This window comes from Trachypithecus francoisi, unplaced genomic scaffold (assembly GCF_009764315.1).
Source record: "Trachypithecus francoisi isolate TF-2019V2 unplaced genomic scaffold, Tfra_2.0 Lachesis_group6, whole genome shotgun sequence".
NCBI lineage: Eukaryota > Metazoa > Chordata > Mammalia > Primates > Cercopithecidae > Trachypithecus > Trachypithecus francoisi.
The window spans coordinates 326,749-343,161 of record NW_022681471.1 but is presented as its reverse complement, the minus strand read 5'-3'; the positions used below and the strand labels follow the sequence as shown (position 1 = coordinate 343,161).

At 39.8% G+C, this 16,413-nt stretch overlaps 1 protein-coding gene across 1 annotated transcript in view; it reads left to right on the top strand.

Moving 5' to 3' along the window:
- MTM1 (myotubularin 1) overlaps positions 1-16,413 on the top strand; it is a 115,231-nt gene that overhangs the window by 78,330 nt on the left and 20,488 nt on the right. The window contains 3 exon segments of the mRNA XM_033202074.1: positions 2,225-2,377; positions 10,277-10,465; positions 14,286-14,471. Of these exon segments, the coding sequence (XP_033057965.1) occupies positions 2,225-2,377; positions 10,277-10,465; positions 14,286-14,471 (528 nt within the window).

The window sequence follows — 16,413 nt, the reverse complement described above, 5'->3', positions numbered from 1 at the left end:
CTATTGTCTGTTATGTGATGAACCTGAAACATGCATTATGACAGTATGTCATCAGCCATGCTTTCTGAAGATCAGCAACATCCTTGCTAAATATCTTTTCCATGGTGGTGATATTATCCACATTTTGTACAATATATCTCATTCTGTCTGTTACTGTATAACTTATAAGCTCATTCCATTGCCATATGCAAGCTGCATTGAAGGCTGGATCACTAAATTCTATTTCCTTCCCTATATGAAGAGCATCAATTTTGTGTTGTTTATGAAATGAATTAAATACTTAGGATTTAGAAAAGTCAAACATTTTAGAAGTTACACTTTAGGACTTGATGTTGCTATGTATATGCATGTTTGGGAGCTTAACTATTACTTGCAGCTAGATTTAAATTATATTCATTTCAGTTTGCAGATTCAAATGAATTAGAACTGTTTCCCTGTAGTGATGTCTTTTTCAAGAAAGCTTTGATAAGTGTACATTATAATTGCCTTTACTGCTCTCTTACATGAATGTCACCTAATTGCATGTTTATTTGCTATAATAAAGGCAGGAGGCTTGGTCTCATGTTGCTGTTCAGGAACAAAAGTCTCCTGCAGTATTTTTGTGAAGGGAATTCTGTGCATAATATGTAACAAGAGCCACAGTTTGACCTCTGGTATAACCAAATCTATAGACAGCTAGAGTTGTACAATGGGATTATTCACAATTCTTGTTCTACAAAGCTCTTAGATAATTGAAAAGTTTTGTTGGATGAGATTTGAGAATCAGATCAAGCCCATTTGCTTTATATGAAAAGTTAGTGAATATAAAGTAAAATCGTAGAACCCTAGACTTGAGAAGAACCATCTAGTCACCACCTTCACCATGAAAAACCTGGATTGATTTCCTTTTTTAGTCTTAATCAACGGTTTGCATATTCATGAACAGATTTGACACTCTGGAATTTGGGTGCAGGAGTTTAGCTGTAGAACACATGTGAGATAGTATATCCTGTTGCTTCCATAAGTCGCGTTTAGACTGTTGAGTTTTCTAAGGCTTTGCACTCCTCCCATTTTAATGGCTTCTGTTCTGGACTAGCTATTGAGGCAGAAGAACCATGAAAACATTTTGCATGTTTTGGAGGCCTCTGTAAATGATGTATTAAAATATTTTTACCTTATTTTTGAAGTGTTATTGATAACATTAAGACTTTTTTTTTTTAGTTCAAAGCTTCTAGCTTGAAATAAAACAGTTCCTGTTTTTAAGATTGCATGCGTATATGAACTGTTGAAGGTATTTTGTTCTAGACTGCCATTATATTCAATCTTTTTTTCTTATAACTTTCTGATGGGACTTATAACTGTCTAATTGGACTCAGCATCAGACTCAACATCTGTTTGGTCCGTGGTCTCTAGGGCCAGACCTAAAGAAAAGGTACAATGTCTGTCCCCAAAGCAAACACCCACATAGCTCACTTTCATGTGTGTATCTGTGCATTTGTGAGAATGGGGAGAGAATATTCCACCACCTCTGAATCTTTTCCATACTAAATACAATTTTGTGGGGAGATGATAGGGTGGGAGGTGTCTTCTGTGTCTCCCTGTCACATTAACAGTCTGCTTAAAATGCAAATGACTATATTTCTAACACAACCTATAGGGCGATCTTCGATTCCGAACAACTTGATTGAAAAAAACTCATCGGAGGTGGCGAAATGAGCCTCCCCAGAGGGGTTTTCCTTTACTTCCCCTCTGTGATTTTCTTCATGAGCTCAGCCTCTTTCCACTGTGGAGCAGACTGAAGCATTCACTCTGTTTTGAGCAGGGAGAGGAAGTTGCCTGATCTCTTTTCTACCCTCAGTTAGACCCAGATTAAGATGAAGCAGGGTAATTTTTTAGGGGATGGGAGGGGTGCATGGGCGGGGGATGAACTTGGGTTTATCTGTGTGGTACAGGTAGTAAAGAATATGTGGACACAAAATAAAGGAAGATGAGTTCCTTTGAATTCCAGAGAATCTGTATTTACAAAGTATAGTTTAGAACTGTAAAAACCACCAATGTTTTGTCTTGTGTTCTTACGTTGTCTGGATTATTGATTTGGCACCTTATTATAAATAGGTAGACCGCCATCACCCTGTGGTCAAAGAGGCATGTGCACATATTGCTAGAAGGAAGAAAAGAGGCCCAAGGCCAAATCCAGAGATGACGTCAAGCAATACTGACTTGAATTTCCTTTTCTTCCTCACAGGGCTTGCCCAATCACCATTGGAGAATCACTTTTATTAATAAGTGCTATGAGCTCTGTGACACTTACCCTGCTCTTTTGGTGGTTCCGTATCGTGCCTCAGATGATGACCTCCGGAGAGTTGCAACTTTCAGGTCCCGAAATCGAATTCCGTGAGTACTGCAATTAATATTTCTCTCGAAGAGCACCTTTTAGTCCATAAGAATGGTAGTCGTATAACTTAGAGAACGTTCCTTTTGGAATTCTATCCCTAAAAATACTTACCAGTGCTTTCTGAGTGCAAAGCACCATACCAGATTGGAGAAGAAGTCTGCCGTCACCTGCCTTCTAGGAGCTTGCAACTAAGGATCGAGAATGAACGCAAGTAAAGACCTCTCTACGAGAGAGGGGCTGCACGTAATAGGAACCAAGTGCTGTGTGGAAGGAAGCAAGGAAGGACAGGCTCCTTATGACTTTCGTCTTTGTGGCACAATACGTGATACTATATGATAGGCTCTTGATAAATGTCAGATAAATCATGCTGGAAAGAACACACTGTAGGCCGGGCGCGGTGGCTCAAGCCTGTAATCCCAGCACTTTGGGAGGCCGAGACGGGCAGATCACGAGGTCAGGAGATCGAGACCATCCTGGCTAACACGGTGAAACCCCGTCTCTACTAAAAATACAAAAACTAGCCGGGCGAGGTGGCGGGCACCTGTAGTCCCAGCTACTCGGAGGCTGAGGCAGGAGAATGGCGTAAACCTGGGAGGCGGAGCTTTCAGTGAGCTGAGGTCCGCCACTGCACTCCAGCCTGGGCGACAGAGCGAGACTCCATCTCAAAAAAAAAAAAAAAAAAAAAAAAAAAAAATCAGATATTATATATGGATTATCCTTTTCTCTACGTCTGAAATAGCTCCTCTTTTTCTATTGATTGGAATAATTTCAAAAGGAATGGTACCAGCGCTTCCTTGTACCTCTGGTAGAATTCAGCTGTGAATCCATCTGGTCCTGGACTTTTTTTGGTTGGTAGGCTATTAATTATTGCCTCAATTTCAGAGCCTGCTATTGGTCTATTCAGGGATTCAACTTCTTCCTGGTTTAGTCTTGGAAGAGTGTAAGTGTCCAGGAAATTATCCATTTCTTCTAGATTTTCTAGTTGATTTGTGTAGAGGCGTTTATAGTATTCTCTGATGGTTGGTTGTATTTCTGTGGGGTCGGTGGTGATATCCCCTTTATCACTTTTTATTGCATCTATTTGATTCCTCTCTCTTTTCTTCTTTATTAGTCTCGCTAGCGGTCTGTCAATTTTGTTGATCTTTTCAAAAAACCAACTCCTGGATTCATTGATTTTTTGGAGGGTTTTTTGTGTCTCTATCTCCTTCAGTTCTGCTCTGATCTTAGTTACTTCTTGCCTTCTGCTAGCTTTTGAATGTGTTTGCTCTTGCCTCTCTAGTTCTTTTAACTGTGATGTTAGAGTGTCAATTTTAGATCTCTCCTGCTTTCTCTTGTGGGCATTTAGTGCTATAAATTTCCCTCTACACACTGCTTTAAATGTGTCCCAGAGATTCTGGTATGTTGTATCTTTGTTCTCATTGGTTTCAAAGACATCTTGATTTCTGCTTTCATTTCGTTATGTACCCAGTAGTCATTCAGGAGCAGGTTGTTCAGTTTCCATGTAGTTGAGCGTTTTGATTGAGTTTCTTAGTCCTGAGTTCTAGTTTGATTGCACTGTGGTCAGAGAGACAGTTTGTTATAATTTCTGTTCTTGTACATTTGCTGAGGAGTGCTTTACTTCCAATTATGTGGTCAATTTTGGAATAAGTGCGATGTGGTGCTGAGAAGAATGTATATTCTGTTGATTTGGGGTGGAGAGTTCTATAGATGTCTATTAGGTCCGCTTGGTGCAGAGATGAGTTCAATTCCTGGATATCCTTGTTAACTTTCTGTCTCGTTGATCTGTCTAATGTTGACAGTGGAGTGTTGAAGTCTCCCATTATTATTGTATGGGAGTCTAAGTCTCTTTGTAAGTCTCTAAGGACTTGCTTTATGAATCTGGGTGCTCCTGTATTGGGTGCATATATTTAGGAGAGTTAGCTCTTCCTGTTGAATTGATCCCTTTACCATTATGTAATGGCCTTCTTTGTCTCTTTTGATCTTTGATGGTTTAAAGTCTGTTTTATCAGAGACTAGGATTGCAACCCCTGCTTTTTTTTGTTCTCCATTTGCTTGGTAGATCTTCCTCCATCCCTTTATTTTGAGCCTATGTATGTCTCTGCATGTGAGATGGGTCTCCTGAATACAGCAGACTGATGGGTCTTGACTCTTTATCCAGTTTGTCAGTCTGTGTCTTTTCATTGGAGCATTTAGTCCATTTACATTTAAGGTTAATATTGTTATGTGTGAACTTGATCCTGTCATTATGATATTAACTGGTTATTTTGCTCGTTAGTTGATGCAGTTTCTTCCTAGCCTCGATGGTCTTTACATTTTGGCATGTTTTTGCAATGGCTGGTACCGGTTGTTCCTTTCCATGTTTAGGGCTTCCTTCAGGGTCTCTTGTAAGGCAGGCCTGGTGGTGACAAAATCTCTAAGCATTTGCTTATCTGTAAAGGATTTTATTTCTCCTTCACTGATGAAACTTAGTTTGGCTGGATATGAAATTCTGGGTTGAAAATTCTTTTCTTTAAGAATGTTGAATATTGGCCCCCACTCTCTTCTGGCTTGTAGAGTTTCTGCCGAGAGATCTGCTGTTAGTCTGATGGGCTTCCCTTTGTGGGTAACTCGACCTTTCTCTCTGGCTGCCCTTAAGATTTTTTCCTTCATTTCAACTTTGGTGAATCTGGCAATTATGTGTCTTGGAGTTGCTCTTCTGGAGGAGTATCTTTGTGGCATTCTCTGTATTTCCTGAATTTGAATGTTGGCCTGCCCTACTAGGTTGGGGAAGTTCTCCTGGATGATATCCTGAAGAGTGTTTTCCAACTTGGTTCCATTTTCCCCCTCACTTTCAGGCACCCCAATCAGACGTAGATTTGGTCTTTTTACATAATCCATACTTCTTGCAGGCTTTGTTCATTTCTTTTTCTTCTTTTTTCTTTTGGTTTCTCATCTCGCTTCATTTCATTCATTTGATCCTCAATCGCTGATACTCTTTCTTCCAGTTGATCGAGTCGGTTACTGAAGCTTGTGCATTTGTCACGTATTTCTCGTGTCATGGTTTTCATCTCTGTCATTTCGTTTATGATCTTCTCTGCATTAATTAGTCTAGCTGTCAATTCTTCCACTTTTTTTTCAAGATTTTTAGTTTCTTTGCGCTGGGTACGTAATTCCTCCTTTAGCTCTGAGAAGTTTGATGGACTGAAGCCTTCTTCTCTCATCTCGTCAAAGTCATTCTCTGACCAGCTTTGATCCGTTGCTGGAGATGGGCTGCGCTCCTTTGCAGGGGGAGATGCGCTCTTATTTTTTGAATTTCCAGCTTTTCTGCCCTGCTTCTTCCCCATCTTTGTGGTTTTATCTGTCTCTGGTCTTTGATGATGGTGACGTACTGATGGGGTTTTGGTATAGGTGTCCTTCCTGTTTGCTAGTTTTCCGTCTGACAGTCAGAAGGACTGTCTGTTGGTCTGTTGGAGATTGCTTGAGGTCCACTCCAGACCCTGTTTGCCTGGGTATCAGCAGCAGAGGTTGCCGAAGATAGAATATTGCTGAACAGCGAGTGTACCTGTCTGATTCTTCCTTTGGAAGTTTCCTCTCAGGGGTGACTCCACCCTGTGAGGTGTGGGGTGTCAGACTGCCCCTAGTGGGGGATGTCTCCCAGCTAGGCTACTCAGGGGTCAGGGACCCACCTGAGCAGGCAGTCTGTCCGTTCTCAGATCTCAACCTCCGCGTTGGGAGATCCACCGCTCTCCCCAAAGCTGTCAGACAGAGTGGTTCGCGTCTGCACCGGCCCCCGCTGCTTCCCCTGTTGGACTTCCGCTGTGTGCTGTCCCCAGAGATGGCGTCTACAGAGACAGGCAGGCTTCCTTGAGCTGCTGTGAGCTCCACCCAGTTCGAGCTTCCCAGCGGCTTTGTTTACCTACTTAAGCCTCAGCAATGGCGGGCGCCCCTCCCCCAGCCTCGCTGCTGCCTTGCGGATAGATCGCCGCAGACTGCTGTGTTAGCAGTGAGGGAGGCTCCGTGGGCGTGGGACCCTCCCGCCAGGTGTGGGATATATTCTCCTGGTGTGCCTGTTTCCTTAAAGCGCAGTATTGGGGTGGGAGTTACCCGATTTTCCAGGTGTTGTGTGTCTCAGTTCCCCTGGCTAGGAAAAGGGATTTCCTTCCCCCTTGCGCTTCCAGGTGAGGCGATGCCTCGCCCTGCTTCAGCTCTCGCTGGTCAGGCTGCAGCAGCTGACCAGCACCGATTGTCCGGCACTCCCTAGTGAGATGACCCCAGTACCTCAGTTGAAAATGCAGAAATCACCGGTCTTCTGTGTCGCTCGCGCTGGGAGTTGGAGACTGGAGCTGTTCCTATTCGGCCATCTTGCTCCTATTAGTGATGTTAACTGTGATTATTCTGCTAAGGCAGTGTCTGTCATGTTTTTCCACTGTAGCACTATTATTTTACCCATTAAAATTAATAAATGCCTTATTAATGATTTCTTTAAAATTTACTTCTCTAGTTACTAGTGTCCATATCTTCACGATATAAATTGTACTTGAAAATATGTTCTTTAGCTCATGTTGTTAGAACATGGTACTAATGAAGCTAGGGTTACAAGTTCAGTCTTCCTGTGCTCTGTTTGGACATGCTCTTCTGTACCATAGCCACAGACTACACCCCTACCCTGGCTGGCTGTCTGGCTAATAATACATGCCTTGCTCACAAGGACAACTGGGCTAGGGTCGCCTGGCTCAGTTTTGTTCATGTATTCATTCAGTTCATATTTATTGAGCACCTACTGTGTCATTTGTGTATGTGGGTGTATTCCATGGGATTTGAAACAGAGAAAATTAAACAACTGTGCCCTTTCCACCATGCTTGGTTACCATCTTGATCCAGTAGTCCCCATTATTCTGAATGAATGAGTGTCCGCTGTAGAGCAGATGGAATTTCTTAACTTTTTATTTAGTCATGTTATTGATCCTTCTTACTTTATTGTGGCCACCAATTTATATTTATTTTTCCTAAAATAGATTTTATAGGAAAGACTAAGTTCCCCATCACCTCTACATATTTATAGATCTACTATTAGGTATTATTAAGCATGGTAGTATGTTCTTTTCAGTATACTTTTTAACCACCCGGCTGTTGGCTAAGTCTCAGAGCTTTGCTTACACTCAGAAAACATATGTGCCTTTAATGTGAAATCATTAATATCTGATAGTCGGTTCTTTTTATAAAAGCTCCTGTAAATATACAAAAGGAAGTGATGGGAAAGAGATCTTATTTCGCATTTAATAAGATACAACGCCGGGCGCGGTGGCTCAAGCCTGTAATCCCAGCACTTTGGGAGGCCGAGGCGGGCAGATCACGAGGTCAGGAGATCGAGACCATCCTGGCTAACACGGTGAAACCCCGTCTCTACTAAAAAGTACAAAAACTAGCCGGGCGAGGTGGCGGGCGCCTGTAGTCCCAGCTACTCGGGAGGCTGAGGCAGGAGAATGGTGTAAACCGGGAGGCGGAGCTTGCAGTGAGCTGAGATCCGGCCACTGCACTCCAGCCCGGGCGACAGAGCGAGACTCCGTCTCAAAAAAAAAAAAAAAAAAAAAAAGATACAAACTATAATAAAATATCGCTGGGTAGAGAAATAATCAATGTGCTTTAAATGTTTCCATTAATGTATTCTCTTATTCTCAAACAGATTTGTCTTAATTTTATGAGTCTTTAGTGTACAAGTAATGCACGTTCATTTTAAGCATTATAAAAAATACTGATAAGCAAAAAGGAGTCTGCCACCTAGTGAGAACCAGTGTTAACATTGTTGGTATATATCCTTTCAGACTTCCTTCTAAACATATATATATGTTCCTTCTAAATATATATATATTTGAAAAAAATGAAATTATTCTATAATTTGTGTCTCTGTCTATAGAAATTATTCTATAATTTGTGTCTTTTTCTATCTAGCAGTATCTTGTAAACAGCTTCCCATGTTGCTAAATATGATCCGCTCATATGCCGGTGTGTAGGTGTACCAAGATTTATTTAATCAGTTTTCCATTGTGAGACATTCAGCTTCTGCTTAATCTTTTGCTATTATAAATAATGCTGTAATAAACATCTTTCAGTGGTTAGATATTTGTGTACTTCCTTAATTATGGCTTCTAGATATTAATTTTAATAAGAATAATACAGTGCCATATACTGTAAAGGCACTCATGGTAGTTGAAGCTGTGAAATGAACATTATTTGTACCTATTTAGCTCTGAAATAAGCATCCTTTTCAAAAAGTAGTAAGAATCCCCCTCCTGCAAAGAAATTAAGAGGTGAAACAACTCAGAGGAATAGCATTTCCTAACATGGCACCACAAAGAGAAGAGGGGTGGAGGAGGGAAGCCATTGCCTACGTCTGACTGAAATTTACAACTTGATGAGGGTCTTTCTCAAATAACAAATCTTTTAAATGTGTAGCAAATAACTCTTTAAAGTGATCTCATGTCTCTTGTCTCTCTTGATACCAGGGCCATAGAGGGAAGGGAAGGCAGATCTCATATGTGCTGTGCATTATAGATTGGAAGGTGGAGGTTTAGGTCCCACTAGTACCTTCTCCAAGGCTCCCAGTTCTGAGCCTTTAGACTCTTAGGCAGGGGTTACAATGGTGTTTTTAATGGATCTCTGTTATGGTGCAAGGACCATGTTTGTTCTGAGAATGAATAAATATTATCGTATAATCTTTTCTCCATAACCTGTTGCCATGATAAACAGTCATTTTTATAAACGTCAATGTTTGTCATTTGCCATCGTGAGGTAGGTAACTTCAGAGACATCAGGGAATGTGGTGTTATGTTGAGTAAGCCCACGTGGTTATGCTTCTTTAGTTCTTTGTGTCTGCATTTTGTAGTTTTTGTTAACTGACTTTCCTGGCTGCTGGGCCTGCCTCTATAAGCTAACACGAGCCAGTGTTTATTGCAGACTTTCTAGGCATTCTTCTTCAGGCCACCCAGCAACCCTATGAGATTATATTATTCTCCCCATTTTATGAAGAGGAAAGGAAAGCCAGAGAAGCTGCGAGTGAAATGCCTGAGGTTAGAGCCGTGGCAGAGATGGCACTAGACCCCAAAGTCTACATTGTCACTCACTGTGCTGCAGTTCTCCAGCTCCCCATTTTTAACAGCTTTATTGAGATCTACTTCGCATACCAAACAATTTCCCATCTCAAGTGTACAATTCTGTCATTTTTGGTATATTACATTATTAGCTACCTTTTATGTGTATTACTTTTCACATGTTATGAGCTTGGAAACCAGGGAGCAAATGTACTAGACTTGTGTATAAAATTAGAGAAGGCAGGTTCTGAATCAGGGTTTGATGAGCTCTCCTAGGCAGTGGATGTCCACATTGCACTGTGGAGACAAGCAGACCTTCGCTCTTTGGGCTGTCCTGAGATTCGTTTTGCTCCCCTTGGGTTTTCTTCCTTCCTGTGTTAGATTCTAGAATTGAGACTGTCGGGAAAATGATCTGTAGACATGAGTTGGTATTATGAGAAACATATTGTACCACAGACCATTTCCTTTACCTCTCACTTTTTGCCAAAGCTGCTTCTATATGATAACAAATCCAGTGCAAGCTACATAATTAAAATGGGATCAAGCTTTCAATTTCCTTTAAGTGATATTACTATTTTTAGGTAAACAATTAATTTCTATTGGATGTGGTGCTAATTAAGAAAAGACTGGTAGTTGTACTTGTTTCTGAGTTATATTATTAAATGCATGTCTCTGGGCACACGCACACAGTGAGATTGCAAGTGAACAAGTATTCTATTTTAGCACAATCAGATTCACTTCTTGATAACTATCAGTGCTTTACTGTTTTGCAGTTTTAATTGTTTGCTTGGAGATTGGCTTTCTTGAGAGCTTAAACTTTCTGACCTAACCATAGGTGCTGTCATGGATTCATCCAGAAAATAAGACGGTCATTGTGCGTTGCAGTCAGCCTCTTGTCGGTATGAGTGGGAAACGAAATAAAGATGATGAGAAATATCTCGATGTTATCAGGGAGACTAATAAACAGATTTCCAAACTCACCATCTATGATGCAAGACCCAGCGTAAATGCAGTGGCCAACAAGGTGAGTGGACTTAGTGATGTGCTGGACACTTAGCTTACATATGGAATGCAGTGTTTTCTGTGAATGTTTTTGCCATGGTATAGAAACACATGGTTTAAATTAATAGTTAAGAAAACCAGTTCTCTTAGATATGAAGTAGTTGTAATCACAAAACTTAAACAAAATTGAATACATCAAAATCAAATGCAAATAAACTTTAGGTAAATAGGCATGTCTAGACTATGAAGTTGGGTTTTGGCCAGGACCTTGGCAGGAAAAAGTTAGATTCTCTTTAAAGCCCTTTCAGCTGTGGATGATCACTCATTGTGTACACTATTGAGGCATCTGTAAGGAGCTATGGGAAGCTGTAATTATTAAAATACTAAATTTGTATGCTTACCCAAAGACTCCCTCCCCCATACCCGTATATACTCACATATGTGTATTCTCATTTACATAAGATAATTCAAGAAATGAGTAAATCCACGTATGTGAGTTTTCCGAGCACAAACATATACACAAAGTTGACCATTTTCAAAGAAGTCTGTCTCAATTGACTTTTTGCTGTAAACAGAATATGCTGAATGCACTTAAAATTGATTAGGGTCATCATGAACATCAGTGACTGCACAGTGTTGCCTTCAGAAGCTGCTGCAAGGTGTATGGCTGTTTGCTCCTATGCTAAATGGCCCCAGGTTGGTGTGCATTTTATGTTCTATTTCTCCTTTTTGTTGTTTTTCTTTTCCTTCTCCTCCCATCATTGCTGTCACTTTGAAATGCTCACAAGGGGCCTGCCCTAAATTGCTCACTCCTATTCCAGCTTTCAGATTTATTGTTTCTCATCTGCTGTAGGCTTAAATTTCATCATATTTAATACATTGCTTATCTTGAGGTTATTTGTCTGGCATCTTCAATTATTCAGAACATAAGAACCAGAAAGCAAAACAAGTTCTTGAGCAGCTCAGATGGGTGCAGCAGCTTCCCAATAGAATCTGTGATGTCTGTCTGCACTAGGATGTATCAGACTGCATGCATGCACAGCTCAACTCTTCATTATTTGCGCACAGATCTTCTGTCCTGCATGTTTAATCCTGGGCCACCTCCGCATCTCCATGCATGCTTTTGAACCAGCTGTTTGTTACTATGGTTTTGTTTGGTCCAGAGATGATTTTGAAATTATATGTGAAGCAATCAGTAAGCTAAATTGACAAGTAAATTAGGAATCGTAAGTGAAACACTCAGGAAATAAAATCCAAATCTAAATGTCTTCTTGGATTGTCCTTAATTTTATATATCTCTGTTACTATTATCTTTCATATATAATTCAGAGTGAATACATATGTATCTAATGCAATATTTTCATGTACATATTTAGCCTGAAATAGATATGATATAGCACTACAATGAAGTATTTACAAAGAATATTTTAGAATATTAAAATGCATGAAATGGATACACTAATTAACTCTAAAGCTCATTCTAGAAAGAGAATTCCTGAAGGCCTTTTTAACACTCAGGAAACAAGCCTCAATTTCTAGTCCTCTTAGGAGTCAAGGGTAGGAAAATATCAGGGAAAAAGCCTAAGCTTTACAGATCTCTGTCATTCTTTTAAAAAGCTCACTTGTGTCCTCCTCCCTCTGCTGTGTCTCTCCACTAGTCGTCTGTATCCATAGCAACAGGCCCGTAGACCTTTACATCATCGTTCTAGGTAATCTACATTGTTCTTTTTTGTTGAAGAAAGGAAAACCAGAAGGAATACTTCAAAAGTAACCAGAGATGTAGAATTTGAACTTTCAGGAACTCAGTGTGTGCTTGACTAATTGATTGTTGCCCTTTCTGACCTTCTGTTCTCCTTGGACCTAATTGTTCCTCCCTTACGGATATTTAGAAATTTACATCCCCAGATGCAACAAGCAACAGCACGTCATTTTAAATTAAACAAAATCCAAGGATCGGTGAGATCTAGCAGCAAGCCGCTTCTATTTTTGTGGCAGTACATCGTGATGAATTAATGTGGAACTGTGCTAATGTCTGCTTTTACCAGAAACATTAGCGATGAGTAATAAAGTATATTTTTCCTTTTATTTTTTCACTTATTTTCGGTTATTTATGAAGAGAACTCCAGTTTCAAGAATCTCTTTGAAAATCACCACAACTATTTAAAAACCCCATGTGTAGAGAAGCAGGAAGAGGAGAAAGTGGCCCACTTAAATAATAAATTGCTTATTTATTAGTTAATAACTTTTTTAAAACAACACTGTGAATGTTTACTGTCTACTTACTAGTGATACTATTCAGAGCAAACTCTAAAGAAATATTTCTGCCTAGGTATATTTTCTTGCCTAGAGTCTTTGGAGACCAAGATTTCTGGCTTTTAACATAGGTCTCTAGGTTTGAAACCTAAATGGATGGTAGCCTTACTTCTGCAGAAAACCTTTCTCTGTGACTAACTCCAGGGAAAAACAAAACAAAACTAAACCTAAGTTTCTTTGGCCCTTCTATCCATGGCTACAAGCTTATATTCCTTCCATTGTTATTAATAAAGAGAAAATAGGCATATTGTAGCTATGGCACATTTGTCTGGTGACTTCTCCTTTCCTCTTCAGCCCCAGGCAGATGTTTCCCTGTTCTGTTCCTACAGGCATTCTGGAGTTAGTACAATATTGCTTTCTTTGCAAGTCTCAGAACTGTTGAACTTTTTCTTAAAGGGCCAAAGGCCACGTGTTCTATGCCATTTCAAAACATTTAAGCAGAATGCAGCCAGATTCCTGAATGAAACCATAGCATCTCTTTGTCAGTGTGGAAAATGGGCACTCTTCACCATGCTGTGAAGATGAACCAAAGCCTGCTCTGGCAAGTTAATACTTGTAGGTGCTGCAGTAGGCGATAGCCATCTTGTCTCCTCTTGAAATCTTTTATTCTTTCAGAGCTCACTATGTGCAGCGCTCTGTCGTTGGTGTTTGCATAGCAGAGAAATAGTCATCGTTTAGTAGAAAAAGTGTGAGCTTTGAAGCCAGACATAGATTTAAATGCCACTTACTACCTATGTGACTTAGGGGATAGTTAACTAGCATCTCTGGGTTTCTGTTTTCTCATTGGCAAAATGGGGATAGTAATACCTATCTTGCAGCACTGCTGAAGAGATAAAATTATGTAAAGCAAGAGTCACAGTACCTGGGATGTCATAGGAGTTCATTAAATAGTGGCTGGCATTAGCTATTATAATAGAGTGTGGTTCCTTTAATAGTATGAGACCTAGGTAATATTATCCCCTATTTTACAGGAGAGGATGTTGAGGCTCAGAAATGTTAAGTGCCTTGTCTCAGATCACATGGCAAGGAGAAGCTGAAGCTGAGCTATCAGCCTGGGTCTGACTCCAAGGCCTGTTGTTTTCCTCTAATGCATCACGTCCTACGTGAGTGCTGTTACAGAGCCAGAGGTGCCTGCTGCTGCCTCAGTCTGGCTGCCTCCCCCATTCCCCCTGAAGAGTACTATTAGAGATACAAAACTAATGGAGAACGAGGACCTTTCACAACCTGCTTTTGCCTTTCCAGATCCGGAAGAAGAGCTATTAATTATAGAGCATTTTGAGGATGATATTTTTCCTTAGGAATACAGATTCCCCAGGAAATTGCCAGCCTTCTGTCTTTTTTTCAGCTCAAAGTATGACTAATGTTTTTGAGACTTACTGTTGGCTAGGAAGTCAAGTCACATCAATTATTCATTTAAATTGGAGGATTTGGGGTTATTTGGAGGACAAATAACTTTAGAAATATTTGTGTTAAGTTTCTAATGAAATAGAAAACTCAACTGATTGTTTGTATTTCATGTTGTTTCTTAGGCAACAGGAGGAGGATATGAAAGTGATGATGCATATCATAACGCCGAACTTTTCTTCTTAGACATTCATAATATTCATGTTATGCGGGAATCTTTAAAAAAAGTGAAGGACATTGTTTATCCTAATGTAGAAGAATCTCATTGGTTGTCCAGTTTGGAGTCTACTCATTGGTTAGAACATATCAAGGCAAGTATATTTTGTTAAAATATTTGCATATATAAACAAGAATGTAATTGTTTGGTGGAATGGAGATATTTTTAAATTCCTTAAAAACAATGGACATCGAGAGAGAAACTTTGTAGTATAGGACCACATTTGACAGTTTTATGTTGCTTTATAATTTGCTTACCTAAATTAAAGATTTCACATCATCACTCCAGAATATATTTAGGGTGTGCAAAGACATCTCTTTCCATCTTTCAGTATTAAGTCGTTCAGTCTTTCATGCAGGTTTATTTACGAATAGCCAATTTATTATCTAACCATTACTGGGTATAACGTCTTTGGACCTAGATAGAGGTGGTCAGTTTTTTTTTTTTTCTTTTTTTTTTTGAAACTAATCTCACATGACTTATTTTAAAGAATTGATTTTGTGTTTTATTATTTTCAATCCTGATAAAGGCATCAATAATCCTCCACTTTTTAAAAAGTACTTGAAGCGATCTGAGGGAACTAACACTTTTAGAAACCCTTTAGTTCTGTAAACAAACAAAAAGTCAGCTTTAATGTATAGGTGAATTATTAAGATACATTCTCTAGTCAAATTTTGTTTTCCAACTTAGCCTTCATCTGCAAATGGTGGCATGCTTTTCTCAGCTAGCCAGGCTCACCTCTTGGTATCATCCTACATTTCTTTAGCTCCTGCACCTAGCTAATCATAAAGTACCACAGGCCCTTCCTTGGAAACATTTATGTCACTCTCATAGTCCCCTTACCCTCACTCTGGCATTATTCAAACTAGGCCATTACTACCCCTATCTTTGCACTCTTAAAATGGTTCTGTTTTCTCTTCCTTCCCTCTCCTATCCTATAAGCAGCTGACAGAACATTTTCCTAAAATATCCTGCTATTCCAAAACCTCTGGGGGCTACCAACAGCCTAACCTGATAGTCACACCCGTTCATCTGGCTTCTGCAGGTTTGTAGATTAACCTGCAACTACGGAAATCCTTCCTCTTCCTAATTCCGTCTCACTTACGCCTGTTTCTAGGCCTTTGTCTAGGTTGTCCTCTTTCTCTAGAATGGATTCCCCCATCCTTCCATTTTCTTCAAGGACCAGATCAAATCCCACCGAATCTCAAAGGGAATGTTCCTTCCACTGACTTTGCTATACATTTTGTCTCTTTTTACACATACCTATCATCTCTTCAGTCATATGTGAACCTCCTTAAAGTCTTACACCATTTTCCCATTCACAAGGTCTAACATAAAAAACAAAATAAAACTGTTTATTTTACAATAGTTTTCAATTTACAGAAAAATTGTAAAAGTACTATAGAAAGTTTGCATGTACCCAACCCAGTTTTTCTCTGTATTGACATCTTACACTGCTCACAACTATGGCATGTCACATTGTACGGTACATTTGTCACAACTAATGAACCAATATTTATACATTATTAACTCATTATTAATGCAGTTCATACTTTATTTGGATTTCCTCAGCTTTCGCCTAATGTCCTTTTTCTGTTCAAGGATCCCTCCCATCCAGGTATCACATATTTAGTTGTCACAATTAGTTTTTTTTTTTTTTTTACAATTCATTAGTGAGGATGACAAATTCATTAAAAAATGAAAATCAGGCAAAATCAAAATAAGATTTGATTGGGACCTTGGTCAAGAGAAACACCTTGCATTTGGGGTAGTGGTGGGTCATCCACCTGCTGGTGTCTAACAGGCAGGCTTTCTGCAAAGTAGAACCCAAAATAGAGACTTAACACTGAGATATCGGTTGGGCAGTCAGCTATTGGGCAACAAATGCAAGCAAAGCCCTTTAATGTAGTTTCTGAGAGAGGATGTGTGGGGAAAAGATCAAAGGACTTTGAGTGGAGCTTTGGGCCTGTTTGTATTCAGGGCAGAAGGTAAGAAGTGGAGCTCAGTGAAGGAGGCATATGAGAGAAATGGACATC